The following is a 24,196-nucleotide window of genomic DNA, read 5'->3' as shown; positions in this document are numbered from 1 at the left end:
ACTATACACAGTACTCCTCCCATTGAGGTCTTACCCATGCTGAGCAGAGGGACACATGACTTCTTGTACCCTGCTGGGTCTATTGCTAGTGACGCAGCCAAACACAATGTTTGCCTTCTCCTCACAGTATGCCACTGTTGACTCTGCTCAATTTCTGTTCCACAAAAACTCCCAAATCATTTTAGAAGAGCTGCAACCTAACCACATTCCTATTCTGTAATTTATACAGTTGATTACTCCTTTGGAAGTTTAACATATTGCACTTATTCCATTTCATAATATTTCTTTTATTTCTCTAATTTAGCAAGAGCATTTTAAAACCTGCCTGCCGATACCCTCACAGTCGCTCCCACATGTGTGTCCTCCAGCATAATTCCTATTCCATTTCCCAGCTTGCTACCAGAAGTACCAAACCCCTGGGTCCAAGGCTTTCCACTTATTTAGAGGGTCTCCATTTTTCCTGTGAACCCTGAGAACTATCCTCGACATGCAATTACTCCAGTTCTGCCTTTAGGCTAGACTAGTTTCACTAAGACCTTGCATCTCTAAGTGACTTGTAGGAATGGCACATGAGATGCAGCATCAAAAGTTTACATGAACTCAAGATACATGGTCTCACATTCTCCACAAGACTCAATACACTGCTGTAAAAGGAGATTGGTGTGAGAGGATTTGTTCTTGACAAAACCATTTTAGCTTGCTATTTATCTCCTTGTTATCTTCCAGCTGCTTGCAAATAATTTATCTGTTCTTAAGCAGACTGATGTAGAATTCCTTAGCACTTCTCTTTCTAACAGGCTTTACGTTTGTCCTTCCCCCCTCTTCCCAATTTTCTAGGCCTACCTCCATCAGTACAGTGTCTCTCACTCCTGAGACTGACCAGGACCAAACAACTTTCTCTGGTTAAAGAATTGACAAGAGAAATCTGAAAACATCTAATTTATCTAGTATTTTCTGACTGTTTTTTCTTATTCTAGACTGAGATTACAGTCCTTACGTCTTTGCACTCATTGCATCTGCTGTTTTTTTCAGGGCAGAATGGAAAGCAGTACAAAAAAAGGGCATTAGAGATTTCAGCCTTCCGTTTCACCTATCAAGAATTTTTCCTGTGCACTGATTCACAAGTCAGCATTTCTCTTGGCTTTCTCTTTCTGCTTCTCTTATCACTTAGAGATTTAGTCCTATTCTGTGCCTCTGCTTTTCTGATTTTGTTGCTGTGTTTATCCTAAGCTTTTGTACCCATTTCTGGTAATCTCATTTGCAGTTTTTAGATGCCTCCCTCTTGTGTTTGAGGCCACTCGCTCCCTTTTAATCACAGCTATCATTCCCATATAATAAGAGGATGCCCTCACATCAGCAGTATAATCTCTGTATGTAACCATAGACTCCCTTAAATATTTTTTCTCTTTAGATTTGCTTCCCACAGGACATTACTTACAAACTTTAGTCTTTAGTCTGCACCACATCACAATGTTTTTTATATCATCCTTATTTCCTAAGGATTTTGAACTCACATCATTCAAAGCTTCTGAATTCAAAAAATTTTTTGATTCAAAATCAAAATACTTTTCAAAGTCAAGTGCGCAAATTTAAAAGCACTTTGTCATCTTATATTTGATGGCTATACATTCAGCTAAACTTTGAACATTACATGATAAATGGAAGTTCTCCTTGGAAAAATATATTCGCCTCTGTTGTTACACTTCAGTAAGTGTTTCACGCTATTTACATGATGTTGAGAGTTCATTTGTTTTAGCAGGATATATTAACATATAGGTACAGACATCACTGTTTGTTGTGTGGCTGATTTACGTTGTTTTATTGTCCCTTTGCTACGTAAACCTGATTTTTTTAGATGTCTATAGATTCAGGGTTTGATCCAAATTTGCATTTAAAACATTTAGCATATCTCATATTGATTTGAAATGCATAAAGCATTATATAGGGCTTTATTCTTTTCAGATTGCTGCACACCATGACCTCTTCACACTTTTTCTTGATGTTCAGGTGGCAATCAGAACTGGGGGACAATCTCTGCCAGCAGCAGAGCAAGCCTTCAAGGGCAACTGGAGTTAACAAACCAGTATGCAACGCTGTGCAGAAAAGAGTATTTTCAACCCAACGTCATGCAATTTCAAGAAATGCTAGCAAATGCATTTATTTCATGAAGGTAACAACTTTTGAAATAATTAGCAACTTCAAAAACATGATAATGATTTCTTTCTGTCAACATCTCACTCCCCTCCCCAAATCCACAAACCTGGGAGGTAGGCAGCTGGGAATGGCAGAAGACTTTTGGAGGATGTGGGAGGTGCATGGGTAGGAGACACTGACTGCAGAGTTTGGGCAAGTTCAATAAGGATTAATGTAAGACAGCTGCATACGTACACCATGAAAAAGAACCACATGTAGGCAAGGTCCCAGACTACCAGGGAAAAAATAAATAAATAGGACTTTGGTCTTAAAATTTTGATGTAACAGAGGTGTGTGGAAGAGAAGATCCCTGGCTTCTATTTCCAGACCTGCTAGGGGTTCTCTTTTGGGATCTCAAACAAGCTATTTTACCCTGTGCTCCATTACATGTATCTAAAAGGAGAAAACACAGAAATCACAGACAAGACACAGTAAAAAATTAAGAATGGTTTATAAACAGTTCTGAGATCCCTTGATCAAACCTAATATAAAAAAAATGATAACTTCTGGATACTATCACTAAGAGACAGCAAAGAAATAGAAATTGAGCGTGCCATGTTCCCATGTAGATGGAACACTGAAAAGATGTGTTTTTTTTCTAAAGCCTGCCAAACTGCAATAAGAACCATATTTTCTGCATGAAATTTAACACCCAGAAGAAACTGTAAAGGACCAGAGGCTCTCCTGTCCCTATATACTTATTACGGCTGTTAGCCCCATAAGCATATGGAAAGAACACTCTCTAGTTTGCCTTTTTGGGATGTAAATACAGTTAAGTGCATTCACCTGTATGCTTCAAAAAAAGAAAGAAAAAAAAGGAAAAGAAAACCTGCAAATCTTACTAAATAAATTATCACCAAAAATATGGAAGTGGCAGAAGTACATTATTGCAGTACACAATTCAGGAATATAATTTTTTATATGTTTTGATCTTTACATGCATTTTTCTTTAGCTGCACTGCATACTTCTCAGGACCCAATGAAAAAAGAACCTGATCTTTTGACACACAAGTTATTTAGGTACTCCTCATTCTGATTCAGTACATTATCAATGGCCTAAGCTACGTATCAGCAGCCAAGAATTTAATTCAAGCAACAATACCAAAGTATGACAGGTGTACAAAACATGCTTTTTATCCTCCTTCTGCTTTCCATCATATAGTTTTACCTATTACAGCTTCAGATAAGCCAGAAAGTGAGTGCAAATATTAACTACAATGTATAAATTGTGCACATTTCTCTGCGAGCGCTTCCTCTTCAACATGCGAATCATTGAGAAAAAGCAGCTGCTCCAGTTGAGAACAGGGTAAATCCAAACAGATTACACTGAAGTACTGTCTTATGCGAGATTTAGTAGAGACCACAATAATCCTATATTTGATCCCCTGTGTGACACATGCCCCAATTTCCTTCATCCAGCAATTCTTGCATAGCCCACTGTGACTGTGAGCGTATTGTTGAGGAAGTCAGCCTTGATTTAAAGGCTTCCAAGTGATGAAGAGTTCGTCACATCATTCGATCATTTGTTTTCAACACATAGTTCCTTTCAAAGTGAAAAATTTGCAAAAGAAAACTGAAGTTGGCTTCCTCTATTTCAAGATGTAGATTTTGTTAAGAATATATCTCCATTACAAACCACGGTAAAATGGAGAATTCCACAAGCAAGTTGGGCACCAGAAATGGTACACCAGCAGGTCCACGTGAGCCAGTAACTGTTACACAGAGGAAATTGCCTTGCCTGATGCATCATGCAGCTATAGATAGCCTACACCAGGCATCCAAGGTAAACTATGTGGTTTTATACTAGTGTGATTAATTTTTGCAGAGTTAAGACTGTGTAATTAAAACAAACTCCGAACAAAAATAGCTTTTCTGTTTATAAGAGTTTGCTTTCCAAATCATCTCTAAGCACTTGTCTCTAAACACAGCATTTTCCAAACAGCTCAGTCGTCTGAATGCTGACGAATCCTTTGGAAATGCACCTGGGTGACTTACCGTGACTATTAAGAGGTTCAAACCTTGGCACTCCTCCTTCTGCAGGGACCTTGCACGTGGATCCCAAGGAAGATAACTGCATCAGGGAACGTGTTTATACTGAAAGAGCCAATTTCAGGATCAGACTTCATCCTTCCTTTTGTGGTGCTTTAATGGAAAATTGCAAAGTGAGATAAAGTCTGCAGCAAAACGAGGATTACTCCAGCACAAGACTAGGTAAGGAAGAACAAAAGCTGTTCTCATGCTAGAGAATACCCTGTCACTCCCCTTTCACCCCTGTCTCCCTGACTGCTTTTATGAAATTTAATCAAAAAACCATATTTTGTTATAGTCCGGTCTGAAAGGTTGGATGAAACCAATTGAAATCTCAAATGGACTGCAGCATGTTAATGATACCGTACTCTTTTGGCTTCCTACCAAAGAGCCAACAGTGCCAACATTTGCAGACTTCCAACAGGAAATTAAATAACTGCCCTGTTGGAAATATAAACCCATTTACAGTGGTCAGACTTGCATTTTCCAAAACAATGATATAGTTTGTGCCCCTAAAATGCTAGGGAAATTTGTAAGAAGATTTAGCCAAACAAATATGAAACAAAGATTTATGAAAAGGTGTTTTGCACAGGTCTACAAATTATAGCTTTGTCAGGTGTATTTCCTGACCTAAGGCTCATGCAGGAACAATTATAAGGGCCTTTACTGAGTATGCTGTACACACACACACCTACCACACACCCCCACGGCTGATGACTGAAGATTAACAGAAGAGCTGCTTATTTCACAATTTCCTATATACTTTCATTTACTTCTTGAGAAGTGTTTTGGGCAGCTTATAAAGCGCCTGCTGGAGACTTGGGAGAGCATGTGCTTTATTTTTAACCTGTTGTGTGACTTTTGGTCAAATCTCTGCTCTAAGCTACTGTTCCATCTCACACACTTCACTATATATTGAAGGGAGGCAAACTCCCTTCCCTGTGGAAGTCAATGGAGTTTTACCACTGACATCATGACCACTGAGATCTACACTATAAAAGCACCAGAGAAAGGAGCCTGCTCCTTACCAGGCATTTGTACACAACCTGGACTGTGGCATAAATCTTGTCCAGGCACTGCAGGTGCAATACACAATAAAAACAATATTATTCTTCAGCAAATCTGATTCTCCTCTTCATTCTTCTTCATCACCCTGCTATTGCAAAAGTTTTCCTCTACCAGCTCCTTCAAAATACTATTGCCATTTTGAGTTAGAAATTACATGGACACGCAAGCCTTGGAGAGGAATAGCAGGTAAGCAGCATGTTAACCAGAGCAGAATAGTTCAATAACCAGGAATAGCTACAGCACAACTTCCACACCTAAGGGATTAGAAAGTTGACCTTCCCATTTTTAAAAATACTAAGATAGTGACAATTGTAGCATTATTCCCTAATGTTATCTTTTTAAAGCAACATCATACACTGGTGCATACCAGCTACACCTTACCTATTTGTTAACGAAAACTTCATTACATCCACAGTAAGTCATCTAAAGTTGCAGGTATAGAACACTTCCCACCCTCTCCCCAATAGTGCTACCTTGTATTTTCGCACAGTAGGGCCTTTCATTCAAGAATCTGAACTTGTATTACACAGGTGGGTAAACATTATTATCCTGCTTCCCATAGATTGGGAAGGAGACAAATTGTTGCAGAGTAAGCCAATGGCAAACCTGAAGCAGAAGAGCATTCTCTGCACAGCAGTCTCCTCTGAAAACAGCAGTCAGCTCTCTGGAGTAAAGACAACTTGCAAGAGAAATATGTGTGATCAAGCCCACTAAGCAAGTTCCTCCTAGTAATTAAAGTCATATGTGAATAATTGCTTGAAAAAAAATCCTGTTTTCCTAAGAAACACTTCTAGGATGGATTGAAGATTCACAAAAAGATACAGATTATCTAAATAGGACCTATATATATATTAAAACTTCACCTATCATTTTATATGTACTTACATAAACCTAAGAATTTTACATGTACTTTATGCCAGTAAAGTAGAAAGCCACCTCTACATCACTACTTTTTCTGCTCCTTCCCTTCTCTCTTCCACCACACAAGCTGGGTTGAAAAATGTGATCAGTTACACCATGACCCTGGCATGAAATGAATTATTTGCATCTTTTAGGTTCACATTCTGCCTAAGTTATTTGACTAGTGAGCAGAAAAATAAGCAAGGGAAAAGCAACGTATTTGCAAGTGGCAGGAAAAGTATCAGCAGGGATACAGCCTTAAAAAGTCTCTCTGAGATCTCAGATGCCCCAGGACACCACTAACCACTAGTCAGGTCTCACTTTCAAGTCTCACTCTTGTAAATGAAAAACAACTCAGTCCCTCGCTCACTTAGGCCCTGATCCAGAAAGGCACTCAAGTGAGTATCTAACAACTTTAAAAACAAAACTACTCCCATTTAAATCAACTGGGCGTCTCGACTGTTTACAATTACAATATATGTTTAAGTGCTTTGCTGGATTGGGGCCTTAAACAGAGATTGTTATTTAACACTTTCTTCAAGGTATCTTGCCAGTTTTTTGTGCCTCAACAAACTTCATCTATTTTCCATCCACTGCATCTCCTGTTGTTTCTTGAACAAACACAGATGTCCCCCAGTCAGAACACTTCAGATTCTGCCACCGCAGTAATCTAGGAACCGGCAGATATTAAATTTAAAGGCAAGTTACTATTTTCAAAGTTTTCCTCAAGACAAGAATAAATTAGCAACATTTGCCGTCAATAGGAGAAAGAAGGCAAACACAGGCAGTGGTGCATATGCTGTGGGACAAAGGGAGATGATAGGAAAGGGGAAAACAAACCAGGCCCGCAGAGAAGGTAGCAGCTTGAGGCATTTTTCCTCACCACACCAATTGCCTCTGTAAGAAAATTAGCAGGAGTTCTCACTTCTTGCTGTAGCTGATAAAGCACTAGAGCTTGCCATAGGACTTGCCTGCCGAGAATGACCAGAGAGGAGACATCTGTAGCAGCGCCGTGTGGAACAGCTTTTTCAACAGAAACAGAGCATTTCCAGCACCAGTTTGCACAGAATGGCTTCTCCACCAGTCTCTCCATGCACTACCTGATGCAAACGCTTGTTTACACAGTCCCCAGCCTAGGGTGACAAACCTGGGATGCAGAAAGATGCATCCACTTGGATGAGACATCACCACAGCAGATGGACCAAGAAGCACTGGCAGCTCTCTGGTCTCTTCTCCTCCCAGCTCTTCCACGCGAAGAAAATAAGCACACGGACAGCAATGGAATTATTTAAGTAATCAAAGGGAACACTTTCTTTTAAATTAGAGCTGAAGAAACTGCTTAGACAGACCTCAAAACAGTCAGCAGGGGATCACTTTGAAAAAACAAGACTCCCAAGGACCATGAAAAAAACACACTGGAGAGCAGAGATTAGAAAAAAGGAAAGAAACAGCATGAAGAGGAAGAAGTATCATATGCTCTGCTAACTGTTCCTCTTAATTAAAAGAGTATAGCTCTGGCTTACTGAATTAATATTACTGCGCATCCCTGCTATAACACACATTTTTTTAAAGGGATACATTCCTGTTCTTCAAAATGCTCAAGGATTTACATTCATCTGGCTACATCATGTTACAGAACTAAAGACATTATAAAAAGATAACTTCTAGAAAGCCTGTGCTGTTATTCATATATTGAAACATAAGTAAGATATTATTGGTTTGGAAGCTGTCAAGACACTTAGCTTTGTGTGCTGCAACAGAAGTCAGAACAAGACATTATCCAGCCTCTATGAAAGGCTTCCATTGGACACGGAAAAAAATCAAAGGCCAGAAATCCTTTGGGGTGTTGACATTACTTTTCTAAACTAAATCATTACAAGTATAGTTCCAATTCATATAAAGCTAATTTTATTTGAGATATAAAGCTTCTAATATAAACAAAGGTTTGGAAAGAAAAACAGGTCAATCATTTTAGCTGTCATGCCAAATAGCATTGCAGCTCTGTTATTTGCTAATATCATTATAGGGTTTGGGCACACAAACATCTGTAATTCTGCTCCCCACTACCTTCTCCCTTGAAAATGTAAATTGGTACAGATGGATTTATTCATTTTTTTAATAATGCCAGTCACTAAAAACTGGAAAATAAGAAAAAGCACTGGAAACTGCATTGTCATTAGTGTGCCTGTATTGTATTAGGCCAGACATGTCTCTGCATAGAAACAAATTGATTGCATCTCTTGGTAAATCAGTCACACTGTGGATAATATACCAATCACTCCCTAGATTAAAGAATAAGTATCTGCTTATAAACACAAAACAACTGAAGAGCTGGCACTGCTGCCTAACTTCATGGTATGCTATGTTTCTCTGCTGTTCATCACATGCACGTAAGAATTGAACCATACCACATCTCTAACGTCAGATCAGGGTGTTCACTTAAAACTGTAACTGCCCTATGTTTTTGGCACATGTACAAAAAAATGCATTTAAATATTTTTTTTTAAAAAAATGCATGCAAAGTATGTCATAGCGTACTTATTAGTGACTACCCCTACCCATTCACGATTTCTAAGAGCTACCCTTCCTTCTATCTATTCCTTATTAAGCAGCTCAAATAAGCAGGCAAGCCTTGCAGCATGCTTCAAAAGTCAAGAAATTTTAAGTCTTGCTGAACCAAAGGAACTGGCAACTATCAAACCATGGACTCTTCAACACACACAATTTATTACCAGCATCAGTCACAGTATGGATTTATTCTGCATTTATATTAGTGCAAAGAAGAACAGGTTTGGTCGAACTATCTTCCTGTGACTTTAAAGTTTCAATTAAAGAAAATCCCCAAATTAAACGGATGTCAATAAAAAGCATCTAAGCAGATGTTGGCTGAGACAAGGATACACTAAAACCCAAACAAAACCCCAGGATGTTGAATTGCCAATAGAAATGATTCATCAGAGCAGCTCAATAGCATAGCCCCTCCTCACGAAAGAACATGAGTGAAAATGTGGCTACACTCTGGGTTGATGCTTTCTAATACTCTTAGCATCTCTGAATAAGTGTTCTGCCAAAGACAATATAAATCACAAAGTTCAGTGTATGCCATTTCACCTCCAAATCAACAGAGTTCCATGGAGGGTAAACACATAATTAGCAGAGAACAAAAAAATAACCACAACTCTACTCTGGAAAGCAGGCACTAACACTGAATTTCCAAATCTTTAGTATCTGTGCTCTCCAAGGGTGATCCTCCTGGTATTGCATCTTCAGACATACCAGTATCTAGATACGACAGAGATGGAAACCCTAGAAATGCCTTGGATTAAAATTGGCCCAGGACAGAACCTGTTGGTGCAGGCCAGAAAAGGGCTGCCAGAACCTCACCTGCCAGGTACAACCCCTTTCCATCCCATTTTCACCTGGGCTTATATCCAAAATAAGCCATTGAAGTCCCAAATCAAAAACATCAAAGATGAATGAACATAAAATATCCAAAATGTTTCCTAGTTTGGCTCAAACTAGTAAATTCTGCAGAACTCAAACAAGGATCAAATCTCATGCAACAGGAAAAAGACACTTCAAGCTGTCTTCCCTTTCACATCATCTGAACAAATGTTTGATAGATGCAGGCAAAACAGAAAAATATTGAAGATTATAAAATCCTTTTTATAGACAAATACCACTCATTTCAGAACTCTAAAAGTGATAACAAAATTAATAAAAGCCAAAGAAGCCATATAGCAGACTAAAAACAGTTGTTTCCCCAATCAAAAGAGCCGATTTAAATGCACAGCATCAAACATTTCCTTTTTTATATCTTTATATTCCTCCAAAATGTGAAAAGTTCATGCTCAGAGAACTACTGTTATTCTCCTTGAATTGCACATGCAATTACTAAATGCAGGCTTCAAGAACAAACATTGTCTCAAGTAGCAATGGCTTTCATCAAATAGTGTAAATGCTTTCCTGACATACAAATGGATTTAAAATAGGGAAATGAAACTGCTTATTTCGAGTCATACATTCAGTCTGAGAAATATTTCTCATAGAAAAACAGTATCTTTTCATTAGGATTTGACTGAATTCTATACTATTTGTTACTAGTCAAATGTGTTGCCTTTTAATTTCCTAGTATATATTTCTTTAAGAAAAAAGAGAGGATATTATAATTAATGTTGGAGAAGGCATGAAAACATATATGGAACAAGAAGTGTAACCATTTGCATTTGGCTGTTCATTTTAACCCCACTATAGTATGAAAGTCATGCAAAGGAGGTTGGATAATATTTTGTTTAGTGAAATCAAATACCCCCTGAGCAGATATTTTCCTGTATGCAAAGCATTCACTTTCTCCCTTCCCCCAAACAGCTATGCAAGAACAGACACTATTTTCTCATATGGCAAGTGCTGTAAATGACAGCCGTCTTTCATCCCTGAAAGCCGAGACAGCTACACATCACAGTATGGATAGCACAGATCAAAACTATCCTTTCTCCCATGGCATTTGGTGCAGGAAGCAAAAGCAACACTATATTCTGCTTACAGACAAAATCCAAAGTATTCAAATTTCACACATTCTGCAGTGGACACTTAACTTCGATGAGAAAAGGGGCACCAGCAGAAGTCCAGACTATCACCATTTGTCAAATGAGGGTTTTTTTGCTGCACAAATCTACAGATGAATAACCACCTCAGTGGTACCACTGTACATTTGAACAACACCAGAGTTGATGGGAAATACTCAGGAGTTGCACCAGTGTAATGGAGCAATGTGGCAAAACAAAACTCAGCACCTCTCCCATTTCTTTCAAGCACCCCACATACTTTAAGTCCCAATGAAATTAATGACAGGAATTGCACTTCTCTGTTCTTCAGGATAAGATGTTCTAGGACACTCAGCACTGAAATTGCTTTCTGCTCTGTTCACTGCTAGATGAAGTGTGCCAAGAAACAAAGTAGCAAAATTATTCCCTATAAAAAAAACGGATTTTATTTCAGAAGTAAGGAAAATATATCCAAGTAACTTTTCAATTTACTTCTATGTCTAACAGTAACAAGTGCCATCATTAACAGGAATGATCATGCTAACTGTTCAAAGATGCATCTTTTGGGGCAGTAACATCACGCTCTCGCTTGCAATGCACACATCATCATTCTCACATTGAAAGTGGCTCTATTTTACCCAGAAGCCCCAAGAAAAGCTTAGAGGGAGATTCCACTGAGGCCAAAATTAAGAAAGATAAATCTTCTTTGAACAGTTAGATAATTCATTTTTTACCCTTTGTTTAAATAAAACTGAGACACTGAATAGCTTTGGATGCTTGTATTACTCAATATGCTACAGTTCAGAAGAAACAACCTGGAACCCAGGAATACTATAGAACAAATACAAGTCTAGTGCTGTTAACATTATTTTAACAAAAACATTGATCACTAGAAAAATATATTTGTCAGGAGAGCTGCCATGAATCCAGCCTGTTATTTCTGACACAACAGTACCTCCCATCACAAGTCCATCATAGCAGGCATTCTTTTACACGGGAAATATTTTAGCTGACTGAAAGCAATTGCCCGCTAGATTTCCTAAAAGATGCATTGCATGTATTCTTTACAGGGCCCTGGCAGAAAATCTGTCAGGGTCTGTTGCTCAGAATAGCTATTTTAATCAGCGTTACTGAATGACTGAGCCCCAGAGGATCATAACCACTTACAGGATTTTTAAGACAGCAAAGCAAGTAGAGATCAAAACCTAGTATTTCCTTCCTGCACCTCAGTCATCTTCACTGTAATCATCAACCATCTCTGGTGTCAGTAATTTACAGTAAAAATACAGTAACAAATAGCAGGATAATATCAGTCCTTGATACCTGATGAAATGAAAGCTAAATTAGCACAATAATCCTTCAAGAACATAAATTCCTCCTTCTTGAGGAGCCTGACACTAGCTTATACAGACAAGGGGAGAAAAAAGCATACACATTTACCTTCAATGGGATAATGTACCAAAAGCAAAAGTTGAGCCTCCATATCACCATGTATCTATCCTTTGCAGTATTTCAAACAATTTTACAGTTCTTCTGACAGCTACGTACATAGACACCTCTCAGCAAATTACATTGAATACATGCACACTTAATCCCCTACTTGCAATGTCGAGACAGAATTCTTCCCCTTGGGCCTTTTCAGTTATTACAATTAGTCCATGTGAAGTTACCCTTGATAATCTTAGGAGATAATAACTGGCAGGGGGAATAGTATAACAGAACATCCAACAATTACAGGGTTTGGGTAGGGGATTTCTGTGGAGGTGACAAATAAAATTAAAACCTCCTAATGTACAAAACTGTGCAGAACACTACACACTGCAGTTTTCCCAAATCAAAGACAGCGATAGCACTGCTCTGCTGGCTATGACCCTTGCTGGATTGCCTGCGATGCCTGAGGCAACAGCTTCAGTCACTTACTGACACAACGAGAACAACTATGTCAGTTAAGACGTTTGCGCTGCAGCCAAAATCTTTCCCTACATAACGGAAGAAAATCAGAAGAACATAATCTTTTGATCCCTCATTAATTAGAATTTTGCTAATGACTAAGATTCCTCCATAGTGAGAGGATGCCTTTACAGCTTCTTCCTTTGCCTGGGCCTCTTTTTGGAAAATTTATGTAGCAGTAGGGGCTAAAAGATGCAAAACCCCTTCAACAGTTCTTTTTAGCTGGGCATCCAAAGGCCTTCCTAAAGCTCTTTGCTGTACTAAAAATCTGGTTTATACACATGGAAAATACTAGTGTTCTTAATGTAGTGAAGAACACGTGGTTTTCTACATATAGCAGCATATCATTCACAAGAAAAATAAAGGGAGACATAAAGACAACATTCAACTTGTTGCCCAACAGTGGAATGACCCATAACTTAATAGAAACAGAGTTTAGAGCTGTGATGGTCCTCCACTCTGCTGCAGAAGGTCACTGTGCTACACTATTGCATGCACTAGAATGCATTCTGTTATCCCACACCAGGTTTCAATTATTCATCTCTTACTCAATTTCAGATGTACTTACTTAAAAGGATATAGTTTTAACAATAAATCTCATGGACAGTGTTAATTAAAAGCTAAATCTTGCCCTGAGCTGGACTTCCAAGGTCTATGAGAATGTTCACAGCCCATTTATTTATTCCAGCATTGTGTCAGTTATTAAATTACAGTAAATTAAAAACACAGTGACAGACCAATAGTTAAAATAAGTAAGGCTTGTTGCATCTCACGACAAAGGTCGCCAGACTTGGGCTCTGACAGAACGCCAAGTGAATGTAAAAGTAAGGGGCCCTCAGTTCAAAAACATCCTATCGTGAACATGAAGTGTTTCAGCCTCAGAGATGCCAGCAGCCCGGCATTCCCAAGCTAATCTTAACTGCTTGATGCAATACCAGGCAGAACAACCATGCTCTCAAACCACAACACTGGACCATTCAGAGCTATAAAAAGCATTGGCAACACTACCAAGTTGCCCCAGATATTAAATACAAATCGATGAAGAGGCTCAAGCCTCATGAGCGCGTACCAGCTAGAAGGGGGCCAGCTTTGTACCAGCCAGGGTTTCTGGGAGGACTTCTGACATATTGCTAATTAGAGTAAATGCAATTCTCCTGTCCAGTAGCAGGAAAAGGCATCAAATGCCCAGACAGGGCCCAAACAAAGGAAAAACCCACTTGCAATTTCAGATTTAATCGCTGGCTGATAGTCACTTCTAAACTACCACATTTTTACTTCTAATTACCAGCCTTCCCTCTTGCTGCCAGCTTCTCAGCTGTGGGTATTAGTAGCCCTCCACAGTAACTCAGCTCTCAGGGGAGCTCCTCTCTTCATAAAAAAAGGGCGCACAAATCAAAGCTGGAAACCATTTTTTTTTCATTTAGAGAAGTGCTTTAAATGTAGGAAAAGAAAATGATTCAACACACTAGAATAGTATGTCAATGGTCAAAAGCAGAGATCCACCTAATGCTATTCGGTGGCTTTTTGAAAGCATTTAATGACATAAATCTATTTCCCTGACAATCAATTTCAAATTAAGTGACCTCTTGTCATTCTAGGTGAAACACACTGAAAGCAGAGCTCAACGTGGTGCTCTCTACACTCAGCTTGTTCTGGAGAAAAAGAGATGTCTCCATCATGCTACAGATGTTCACTCAATTCACAGAGAGATAATGCATTTTAAAAATAAAAATCAAAACATGGAATGAATAATTAACATATAAAATAAAATTAAAAACTAAAACATGCTTGTTACTTATACAGCACATCAAATATTTCAGAGTAAACAAAACAATTACAAAAATACTTCCTTTTATTTGAAGCCAAGTTAATTTTGAGAAGAGATGTTCAGCCACGATAACTGACCTCTTACAGGAAAAACCAGGAGAGGCAAAAACTGTTGTAAATACAGCGTAGAATCCACAGCATTCAGATATACAATAACTCTATAAAGGTGTCACAGATTAAAATGATATTCACTGTACAATAAGGACAGTAACTCTCCAAGAAGAAAAAGGTGAAGTAATAAGTTTTTTTCAAAGAGGACTTTGCTGGATCAAAAATAGATCTAATCTTAGTTCTAACACTGAATTATATTTTTTCTTGGTCATTTGGCCATGGTTCTGGCTTTTCTTAGAGACTGCTCTGTATACACAATCACAATAATCTTTGAGGACAGAATTACTGAAGCTGAATTCAACAGAAAGAAAACAAACCCCCTCTCCAAGTTGCATATTTCACAGATGTTCAAAGCTATGGATGCTGAGGTGGCTTGTACGTTTTATTCAGCTGCTGCTACAAACACAATGACAGCATTATGACACTGCATTTCTCCTTTTCTAACCAAGTCAAAAAGGTGACTTTACCACTCGCTTCATAGCTCAGAGCAGTTAACAAGCACAAGCATAGATAATTACTTCTGCAAGTGGGATGAAAACTTAAAAGTTCATGAAATGCAAGAATCATCTGAAAACATTCAAACCCTTTTCAAATTGTAGTGAGAACGTCAGGAATACACCTGCCTGACCTCACGGGGTATACTGAGTCTGGACGAATCCTTTCTGGTTTTTTCCAGATGCCTGACTATCTCAACAACTTCAACAATTAGCAGTTCCATAACATGTTCATATTTGCAACAAAACGTCTCTGGAAGCTGTTTTGTATTATCCAAACATACCCATTGCATAAAGTTGTGTAACAAAGGCTGGTACCAAGTCTAAGAAAGAATAAAGGGAAGCGCTCACCACAACCAACAGACTCTCCTAGGAGAACATGAAGACTCCTATGCCCTTGCTGTATGGGCTTCAAACATTTTAGGATGTCCATTAGCCCAGCCTCGTCACCATACTCTGCAATTTGTTTTACCACCCTTTGTTTTGTTACCCAATAATGCTTTTATATATGTGAGCAGCTTTACATCTGTGCTTTTAAACCAAAGCCTTCAGTAAGAACAATCCTATCATCAGACACACATTCTGTTCAAAATCAGATAAAAGCTCTCTGGAAGACAGTGGAAAAATCACTTTAATTGAAAATCCTTCAACATACCGAACATCATAATAACTTTTCTATAGTGCTAGTGCTAAAGGAAATGTTTAGACGAAAACAGAACACTAACCTGCAGCCTCTGCCTAGCACGAATTATTCTATGTACTACAGGAAGCATTGCCATTATTTTTCAAATAATGATACCTACATAGTTGTAACAATTGAAAGGAACAAGGAAAGGTGGTAGTGTTATTATTAGGTCTTACTAGGGTCCACTCCTGCCCTCAGGGCAAAGCCCACATTCTGCACTCAAAAGCTTGTCAGCTGGGCTAACAAAAGTTCACCCTTTTCCCTACAAATGCCATTTCTCCCTTTTACCTAGATGTGGTTAGGAGACTGAAGTACAAAGACAGGTTCTTTTCAAAGTGGTATTAGCCCAACAAGAAGAGATGAAGTACCAGACATGATATAAAAAGGGCTCTACTAAAATTTCTCACTCACTGCATCACCTCAAGCAGCTTCATTCCTCCTGACTAGGCTTCTGAAGCCTTTAGACTGGTCTGCACCCTCTGCCCTTTCTGATGAGATTTAGAGAAGTGCTTGGCTCTCCCAACGAAACATGGTAAGAGCTAAAGATCCTCATGAGTTTTGAAAATACAGCCACACAGATCATAAAATTCCTCCTTGCCCAGCACATATTCCCAGCACACAGTTTTCTCTGAATGAGTAGCCATTATGTTCTGTATTGACTGGCCACAATGCGGACGCTCTCAGGCAGCACTTTAAACTTTCACCACCAATCCTTGAAAGCATGGCTTAGCATTTTCAAGGAGGGACCGTGCCACCTCCTTCAGAGGAAGACAAAACAGCTTTCTTGAAAGGAATGCTCACTCTGTGAATCTGGAAGTGCATATCCTTCCAAAGATAATCTCAAGTTCTAAGGGTAAGAAAAGCATACCCTCATATATTTCCAGTCTCTGGAGAGAATGTGCAATGAGGTTATAAAGTTGCCGAACATTTTTCCTTGCTTATCTCTGATCTTTCAATTTCCCATGGCCTGCTGCTGTGCTCCAACACACAGTTTCACTACTCCGTCTCTTTCCCAGATCCGCATGGAACAGATGTTCAGACCTCTGCTGCAGACAGAACAGAGCATCTGGGAACCGGACAGGAGTACACACAACTGACACCCCTTGGAGGAAAGGAGCAGAAGGTCACAGGAAGCCATCGTGAAGTATCGGTTTCAACATATGACCTGACCAGTTTGAAAAAAAAATTTAATAAAATGCAGGCTTCCACCAGGGCCTCCACTAACTGTTTTCTCAAGAACTCATCTAGTTATGAAACTTCGGCATTGCATGTTGGGATCGCTAAGTCTTAATGTAAACCTAGACCCAAATATCTGTTACTGAGTGAAAGCATGTCTTTGCACAACACAACGCAGAACAGGGCATCAGCAGCAGTTATAAAAAACATGCAACATCTGCACAAAGTTACCAGCACTTTTTCTTGAACTCTTCAGGAGCGTGTCTTGCCTCTACATATAGTGATTCACCTCATTATTTTTTTTTTTAATTCTTTTTTTTCCTAAACTTCCCCTTACACCAAGGCCAGAAATATCTCCTTTCCCTTCAACACTCCCGAAGCACCATAAATGTGCCCAGGTTCCCTGCCTCCAACGTGAGAACAGAAAGGCCCAAGTGGGTTAAGCCATGCCAGGACCAGCACATGCCTAGAACTGGCATGCAATTGTCCCAATCCAGCTGACAGAGACACACTCCCCAGACCTTGCCAGCATCAGCAATACAGGATACTTCCTGCAAGAGGCAATTTTTTGTTGTTCTTCAATCTCCTGTGAAGGTGCTCTGTAGCACCTCACTGATCAAACACAACCAAAGCCTCTATGCAGCTCCCTGAAGGGATTTTGTTAAAAGAGGCTATCAAGTACAATTACGCCATGAAACTCAGTAGAAGTAACAAAGCAGACTTGACCTAGGCTTTCTTCTGCTTTGGAGACTATTTCATGCCTTCGGCAGGAACTCCAGCTAATGACTTGTTGAAACACATTAGAAAAAGCCCAGCACTGAACGCAGCACTGCTGAAACACAGTACTGGCCCTGCAGTTAATTTATACCTGTCAGTCCCTCCTCAATGGGAGTGATCTGGCTTTCTGTTGGTGAATATTCTGCATTATTTCTTCAGGAATCATATCTAACTAATCATCCTCCAAATCTGTGTCCATCCCAGTAATATGCACCATGGGATTCTTTTCACAAGTCACTAGCCATTTCCTTTCATATACTGTTCTGCAGATTTACTTGGAAACAGTGGCACTCCAATGTCTCCACTTCAGAAGGAGATCCTGGAAAGCAATCTTCCTCACTACAGGATGCTGGCATGGAAGTATGCTGAGAAGCCTGCATTATTGCTTTCCCTCACTAAAGGATTCCTTTGTAAAGCTACTTCTTTTTCCCAAGCTCTCTAACTTTGGCGGAGCACCATTTTCAATATCACATTGCACTGGATTCCAAATATATGCAAGTTCTTTTATTTTACAATATATTCCCAAGAGGACCTAAATGAACTTTACTAGTTTTAAATAGTAGTATTTAGATCTTTATTATTACATAATACACTAGTAGTATCTATTTAAGCTGAAATAATTCCATTTTTTTACCTTAGCAAACTTCATAGCCTTTCCATGCATTCTGTCATTTCAGCCCAATTAAAAGACATTAAACACAACCAAGCCTCTCACATGCCACACTCCTGGTGAGGGGGCAGGGGGTGGCTCTGCTTGTAAACAGACAGAAAAAATTATAACTTCTTCTGCAGCACCTGCCCAAATGAAATTTTACACCAAATGTAAAATTCAGGAATTTTAGAGTGCTCTCCATTCATCATAAAGAATGTAGAACTGCAATCATCAAACCTATAGAACCATCCTTCAGCTAACAGCAGTATTTTGTTATTATTTCCAAAGGATCATAGACAGTTGCGCTGATTTATTCATTTCCTTATTGTTTCATTTATAAATGAGCAGATTCACTGCCTTTCAATATTTCCATTATTAGAATGAAAAAGAAACCAGGACAGAAGAAGCCCTATAAAGTCACTCAACTATTCTGAACTATCACTTAACCACCGCCCCAGCCCCAATCAACCCACAATTTCTTTAAGTTCTGCTCTAAGGAGTTGGTTCCACAGTTCTCCCCACAATGCTGCACTACCCTTACCACTAGGAACTGCCTCCTACTGCATAACCAGATTCAGATTTCACATAAACCTTTCCTCTGCCTTCAGGTGCAAGAGATTATTATAAGAAATATACCCCAATTTGGTAATTTTTAGAAGCAGAAACTTAGATCAAAGACAGCATCTTAACAATAGCATAACTTCATTTGACATTCCTATTAAGTGTTTCAATACATAGGAGTCACTGTCAAAATGCAAGCTGCATTACCACCACCACGCCTCTACCTACGCGTGGTACTACACTACTTCTACCTCATTTCTTTTGGTTCAGAGAGCAACTTCACCAGTGAAGTACTAGCCAACATTACCTGGGTACCTACAGCAAGACAAGAACATCACACTACAACAGCAGATAAAACACAGGGCTTTGCAGCTGAAAATAACTGCAGCTCACAGTCTACCAGATCAGTAAAAATTGTTTCTTAAGATACATAGTTTCAAAAACATGCTGTAATTGCAAGTGAGGTCCACTGAGGTTTTCTCCAGGGCTTGGGGAAGAAAACGTTTACACCTTGTTTTGTATTAGTTAACTTTCCAGATATTTCTGGCTTGCAAGACAATCATTATGTGGAAAGCAGCTGCATTCAGTTAAGAGAGCTTTTTAAAGAGTTTTCAACTCTGAGGTGCTCTTCTGAGTCTCAGAAGACTGCTGCATTTCTACACATGTTTCCAAAGAGTGGTATCTAGTGTCACACCTCAGGGAAGCTTCCCCCACCTTTGCCTACATTTAGGTATTTGTATTTAAAATCCATATACAAGCTTAAAAACGCTCTCCTGACCATATCTCATTTGCAATGCTTTAACTTAAAGTTCCTGTGTGTACATAATCAACACAGCAGTTCCAGTAAATGTTAATTATAGAAACAAAGAAATTATGTCCTGAAGATAATCTGCTGATACTTCAAGCAACTTTTCTCAAGAAATGTGAGACTACAATCACTGTAAGTCAAACAGTGACATGTACTCTCATCCTCTTATAGGCTTAAGGCAACAAAAGCATTTAGTTTGTTTGTGAACTCATAAGTGGATACTGGCTGAAATAGCAGCCTGTTGACCTATGGACAAAACAATTAACCACTGGAGTATTACAGGGACTAATGAAGAGCTTGTGGAACTTTATCTCACAAGAGGCAACTTTCAAAGAAATCAACAGTACCCCCTATAATCTAAAACCTAATCTAGAGATCTGTGGGTTTACTGTATGTTTTTATAATGCTTTTATACTAGTCACACTTCTTCTATCCTGACTCCTCGCAAAGTTACATGCTATGGAATAAAAATAACAAAGCTGAACTGGTAATATCCATAGTCAGATACTGCAAAGAATGAAAAAATACCCAAGTTGGAGCGTTTCTGTTCCAGTTAACTTTGTGGTTTTATTCAGAACATTTGGGCAGCCTGTGAGCACCCTTGGGAAGAGCACACATTAAAGACAGCATGAATATACAAAGGAAAATGTGCTTTTTGTTTTGTTTTGCTTTCTACAAGGAAAGGTCATTGACAAAAAGGAAGCAGCAGGAGACAGGGGTAAAAGTGAAGAGGAAAAGGCCAAAAAAGAGCCTTTGGAAGGCAACACAGCAACACAGTTTTGGTCACTTGACAATAACTCAACTAAATGGATGACCTGGTAATAATCCTCCCCAAAAGAGATGTGACAATAGCTGTGCAAGTTCCTGGCATCAGACCTGTCCTACTGAGCTGCATCAGCCTATTCACATGAGGCCATCTGTGCACATCTGTATATGTTTACTGGATCACAGTGTCAAACTCTATACTGGGAGCCATGTCTTCACAAATGTTTGGACCAAGCGCAGCACAAGCAGGCTCTGATCCTTACGGACCTCAGGGAGCTAAGAGCCCAAACTACTCTTCAATATTTTCAGTGTATTAGACTGTCAGATATTGGACTTCCAGGCCATCTTTTCTGGTAGCTGAAGTTAGGCTACCACCAGAGATGGACTTTCATTGCAGTCCTTATTTGACATGCCTGGAAAAATCAAGTCTTTTACTTATATAGCAGTCCATATTCTACCTTTTTGAAAAATGTGAAGGTAAAAGGGTAGGGATTGAAGGGTACTGTATGGTTCGTTGGGTTTCTGATGGAGCAAAATCTATTTACCCAGCCACTACGGTTATCTTAAAGACATTTGTAAAACACATTATAATAGTTTTTTTGTTTGTTTAATTAGCATTAGACGTTTAGGTTTCGTTACTCTTTGACAAAACCTAGATCTTTGGCAAGCTTGGGGGAAAACGTAGTATGTAGTTGTAACATGTGATAAATGTCTATCTATTAAAAAAAAAATCACTTGATCTGCTCATGAATCAACATTGTCAGCTTTTGCCAAAAATATTACTTAAAACACAAGAAATATTTCACTGTGGAAAGTAATTGTGCATAATGACCATATTAAGTCATACATAAAGGTGAATTCATATAATGAAAGATACTTCCCAGCACAATTCACAGTAAATAGTAAATGGGCAGGTTTAGACCCAACATGATCAGTTGCCTTATGTTCATGGGTTTTCTCCCCTCTCTAGGCTCTTAGAAAATCACAAGTTTTCATATTATTACCCTAAAGTTTTGAAATTATCTGAAAAAGATGGCCTGTCTTCCCCCCTGCCCCTTTTAATTATACAGCTATTTATTAAGCACATACAGCATTCCCTGGGGACACTAGAAAACAGCATTTGAAAGTTTTCCCACTGAGATGTCATAGAGAATTCCTACCCTAAGCTAGAACATCATCCAGCCGTTGAATCTGCACCAGGAGACTCCTGTGTCCAACAGAATCACACTGCAATATCTGGAAGTCATTCAAACAGATCCACTACCTAACACACAGTCCCAGGTAATGGCATCACTAGGGACACACTGAAACACAGAGAGAAATTCAGGCACAGGCATATGACAAAAGCATTGTATCTGTTAGCTACGACCAGCCTTTTAAACGCAGTTATCCTACAGTATCTGCAATTTGGCTTGGAGGTTTTACAACCACAGCTTTTTCAGTTTTGAACTGCTAAGTATTTAAATTCAATCAGCTTGATCTCTTCAGTGTTCACTTTTTTCCCCCTCTTCTTTAAATACTAAATATGGCCATATTATCAGCCGGGACTTTGCAGAATTGGCTTGTGATTTAAGTACCCACCATAAAATACCTTCAAGAAGATGGAGTTCATGAGTAGTCAGTCACCTCTTACTGAAATTGTCATGCAGGCGTCCAAAAGCAGGCTCACATTTTACTGACTTGGCTTCAGAATCAGTCCTTCTTGCCTAATTCCATCTAGGTCCCTTTATGCATGTGTTACGCTATGCTTTAAACATAAATCATTTGCAAAAGGCTGAAATCAAAACCCTCATAAAACAGAAGGATAGCAAAATAGATATTACTCGTTAAAACTAAATCAAAGAGACTTTAAGATTACTGTTTAAAAAAAAAAATAGAAAAGCCGAAAACTTCTTATTGGAAGACTACAAGCCGAAGGACAAGTCACCGTCGATAACGCCGCCTCGGGAACCATCAATCACATATCAAAAGCGGGACTGCCTGGGCATGGTTACACTTAGCTAATAACTCGGCCGAACACTTGGAAGGGCTTTTTACGAAGCAATTAAACACCGATCGAGTATAAAACTCGGAGTTCGTTAACGGGCGGCGGGAGGGGAGCGCTGGAGCCGCGGGCTCCCCGGCGGGCGGAGGGCCCCCAGCCCCTCAGCGCCTCAGCAGGGCGGCATCCCGCCGGCGGGCTGCGCCGCGCTCGCCCCAGCGCGCCTCACGGCCGGCCCCGCCGCGCCGGACCCCACGCGGGCTCGGTCCCCCTCACAAACCGCCTCCGGTGCCGCCGCCGCGGGCGAGGGGAGGCTCCCGCGGGACAAAAGCCGGCCGGCGGCCCCGCACACCCCTTACCTTGCGTGGCGTCCCCCAGCTCCGCCCGGCTGCCCGCGCGCAGCAGCAGGAGCAGCGGGAGCAGCAAGAGGCTCCCGTCCCCGCCGCCCGGCTGCTGCATTCCTGAGCCGGCGCCGCGCTACTCCCACATCCACCGCGCAGCGCCGGCGTCCCGGGCCGGCCCTCGCACCGCCGCGGGGCCGCGTCTCCTCCCGAGCCGTCCCACGCCGCGCCCTCGGGGCTGCGCTCTCCTGGCGGGCGGGGAAGCGAGCGCGGGCGGCCGCCGCCTCAGCCCCTCTCACTTGTCACTTTGCGCGAGCTGCGCTCACAGACCGGCCCCAGCCGCGGGCCCGCCGAGCCCGGCCCGGCAGCGCCCCCTACTGCCCCGCCCGCGCCGCCGCCTCCCGGCCGCCCGCCGCGGGGGGGCGCTCTCCTCTCCCCGCCGTCCGCCATTTTCCCTCCTCACCTCAGCAGGCGGCCCCGGCGCCTCTCACCTGCGGGCCTCGGCGGGTGGCAGCCGCCTCCCTGCCCCGTGAGCCAGAGGCCTGACGGAGGAGAAGCGCCTTTCCTCACAGCCCACCTCACGTTTCCCCTTTCATAGCAGGTGGATTTACAAAGGCAGCAGTTGGGGTTACCAGCCTTTCCCCTCCACATTTCACTTTCCAGGGATCAAACAGCAAACACGACAGGTGGGATTACTGGGGGGAAACCACTTTCCCAGGCAGAATCCAGTTTTGTTACTTGTTACCACCACTCACAACCGGTCCAGGTCTCTTCCTGGTCTTCCCATACCACACATGACAGCTGGAATACCCCGTCAGCAAACTTCCCTGAGGAAGCTCCCCAGCCATGAAGGATGCCATGTCAGGGTGCCCAGCTCCAAGCCAGGCGCACAGGCCAGCCCCACATGCCACGGCCTCCCACAGGGCTCATGGCAGTGCGGCAGGGGGGCTGTTCTTCATACATGGGTTGAGGGTCAAGAGCTTCCAGTTTTCCCCTCACAACATTTCAGATTTACTGGATATCTCCTACTCTTCCTGTCAGGAACTCAGAAGTTCTTAGGAATCACTTTCAACCCTCTCTGCCTCAGTGAAATCAATGTTTAATATACAGATTTCTCCTAGTTCAGCCTTTCTTCACAAAAAAAAAAAAAAAAAAAACAAACCAAAAAAACCACACCCTACCTGAAAGGAGTCAGGTATACCTGCTACCTAAGATCGTAAATGCTAAGAGCAGCAGCAGCACTGTAATGCTGCTCTTACCCACCTTTCTCCAGCACACCTCAGCCCAGGGGAGGGCCACCCCCACAAGCATGCTGCCTGCACGGCTGTGGCCTCA

General features: G+C 40.8%; 1 protein-coding gene across 2 annotated transcripts in view; it reads right to left on the bottom strand.

Moving 5' to 3' along the window:
- The window catches only part of ROR1 (receptor tyrosine kinase like orphan receptor 1), a 171,632-nt gene extending 148,487 nt beyond the window's left edge, over positions 1 to 23,145 (bottom strand). For both annotated transcript variants that reach the window (XM_055815670.1, XM_055815671.1), the window contains exon 1: positions 22,880 to 23,145. In XM_055815670.1, the coding sequence (XP_055671645.1) occupies positions 22,880 to 22,979 (100 nt within the window). In that variant the 5' untranslated portion in view covers positions 22,980 to 23,145. The remainder of the gene's footprint in view (positions 1 to 22,879) is intronic.
- Between the last annotated feature and the right edge of the window lie 1,051 nt (positions 23,146 to 24,196).

The sequence above is a fragment of the Falco peregrinus genome, chromosome 10 (genome assembly GCF_023634155.1).
Source record: "Falco peregrinus isolate bFalPer1 chromosome 10, bFalPer1.pri, whole genome shotgun sequence".
Taxonomy (NCBI): Eukaryota; Metazoa; Chordata; class Aves; order Falconiformes; family Falconidae; genus Falco; species Falco peregrinus.
The sequence above is the reverse complement of the archived record's forward strand: the minus strand, read 5'-3'. Positions and strand labels throughout refer to the sequence as shown.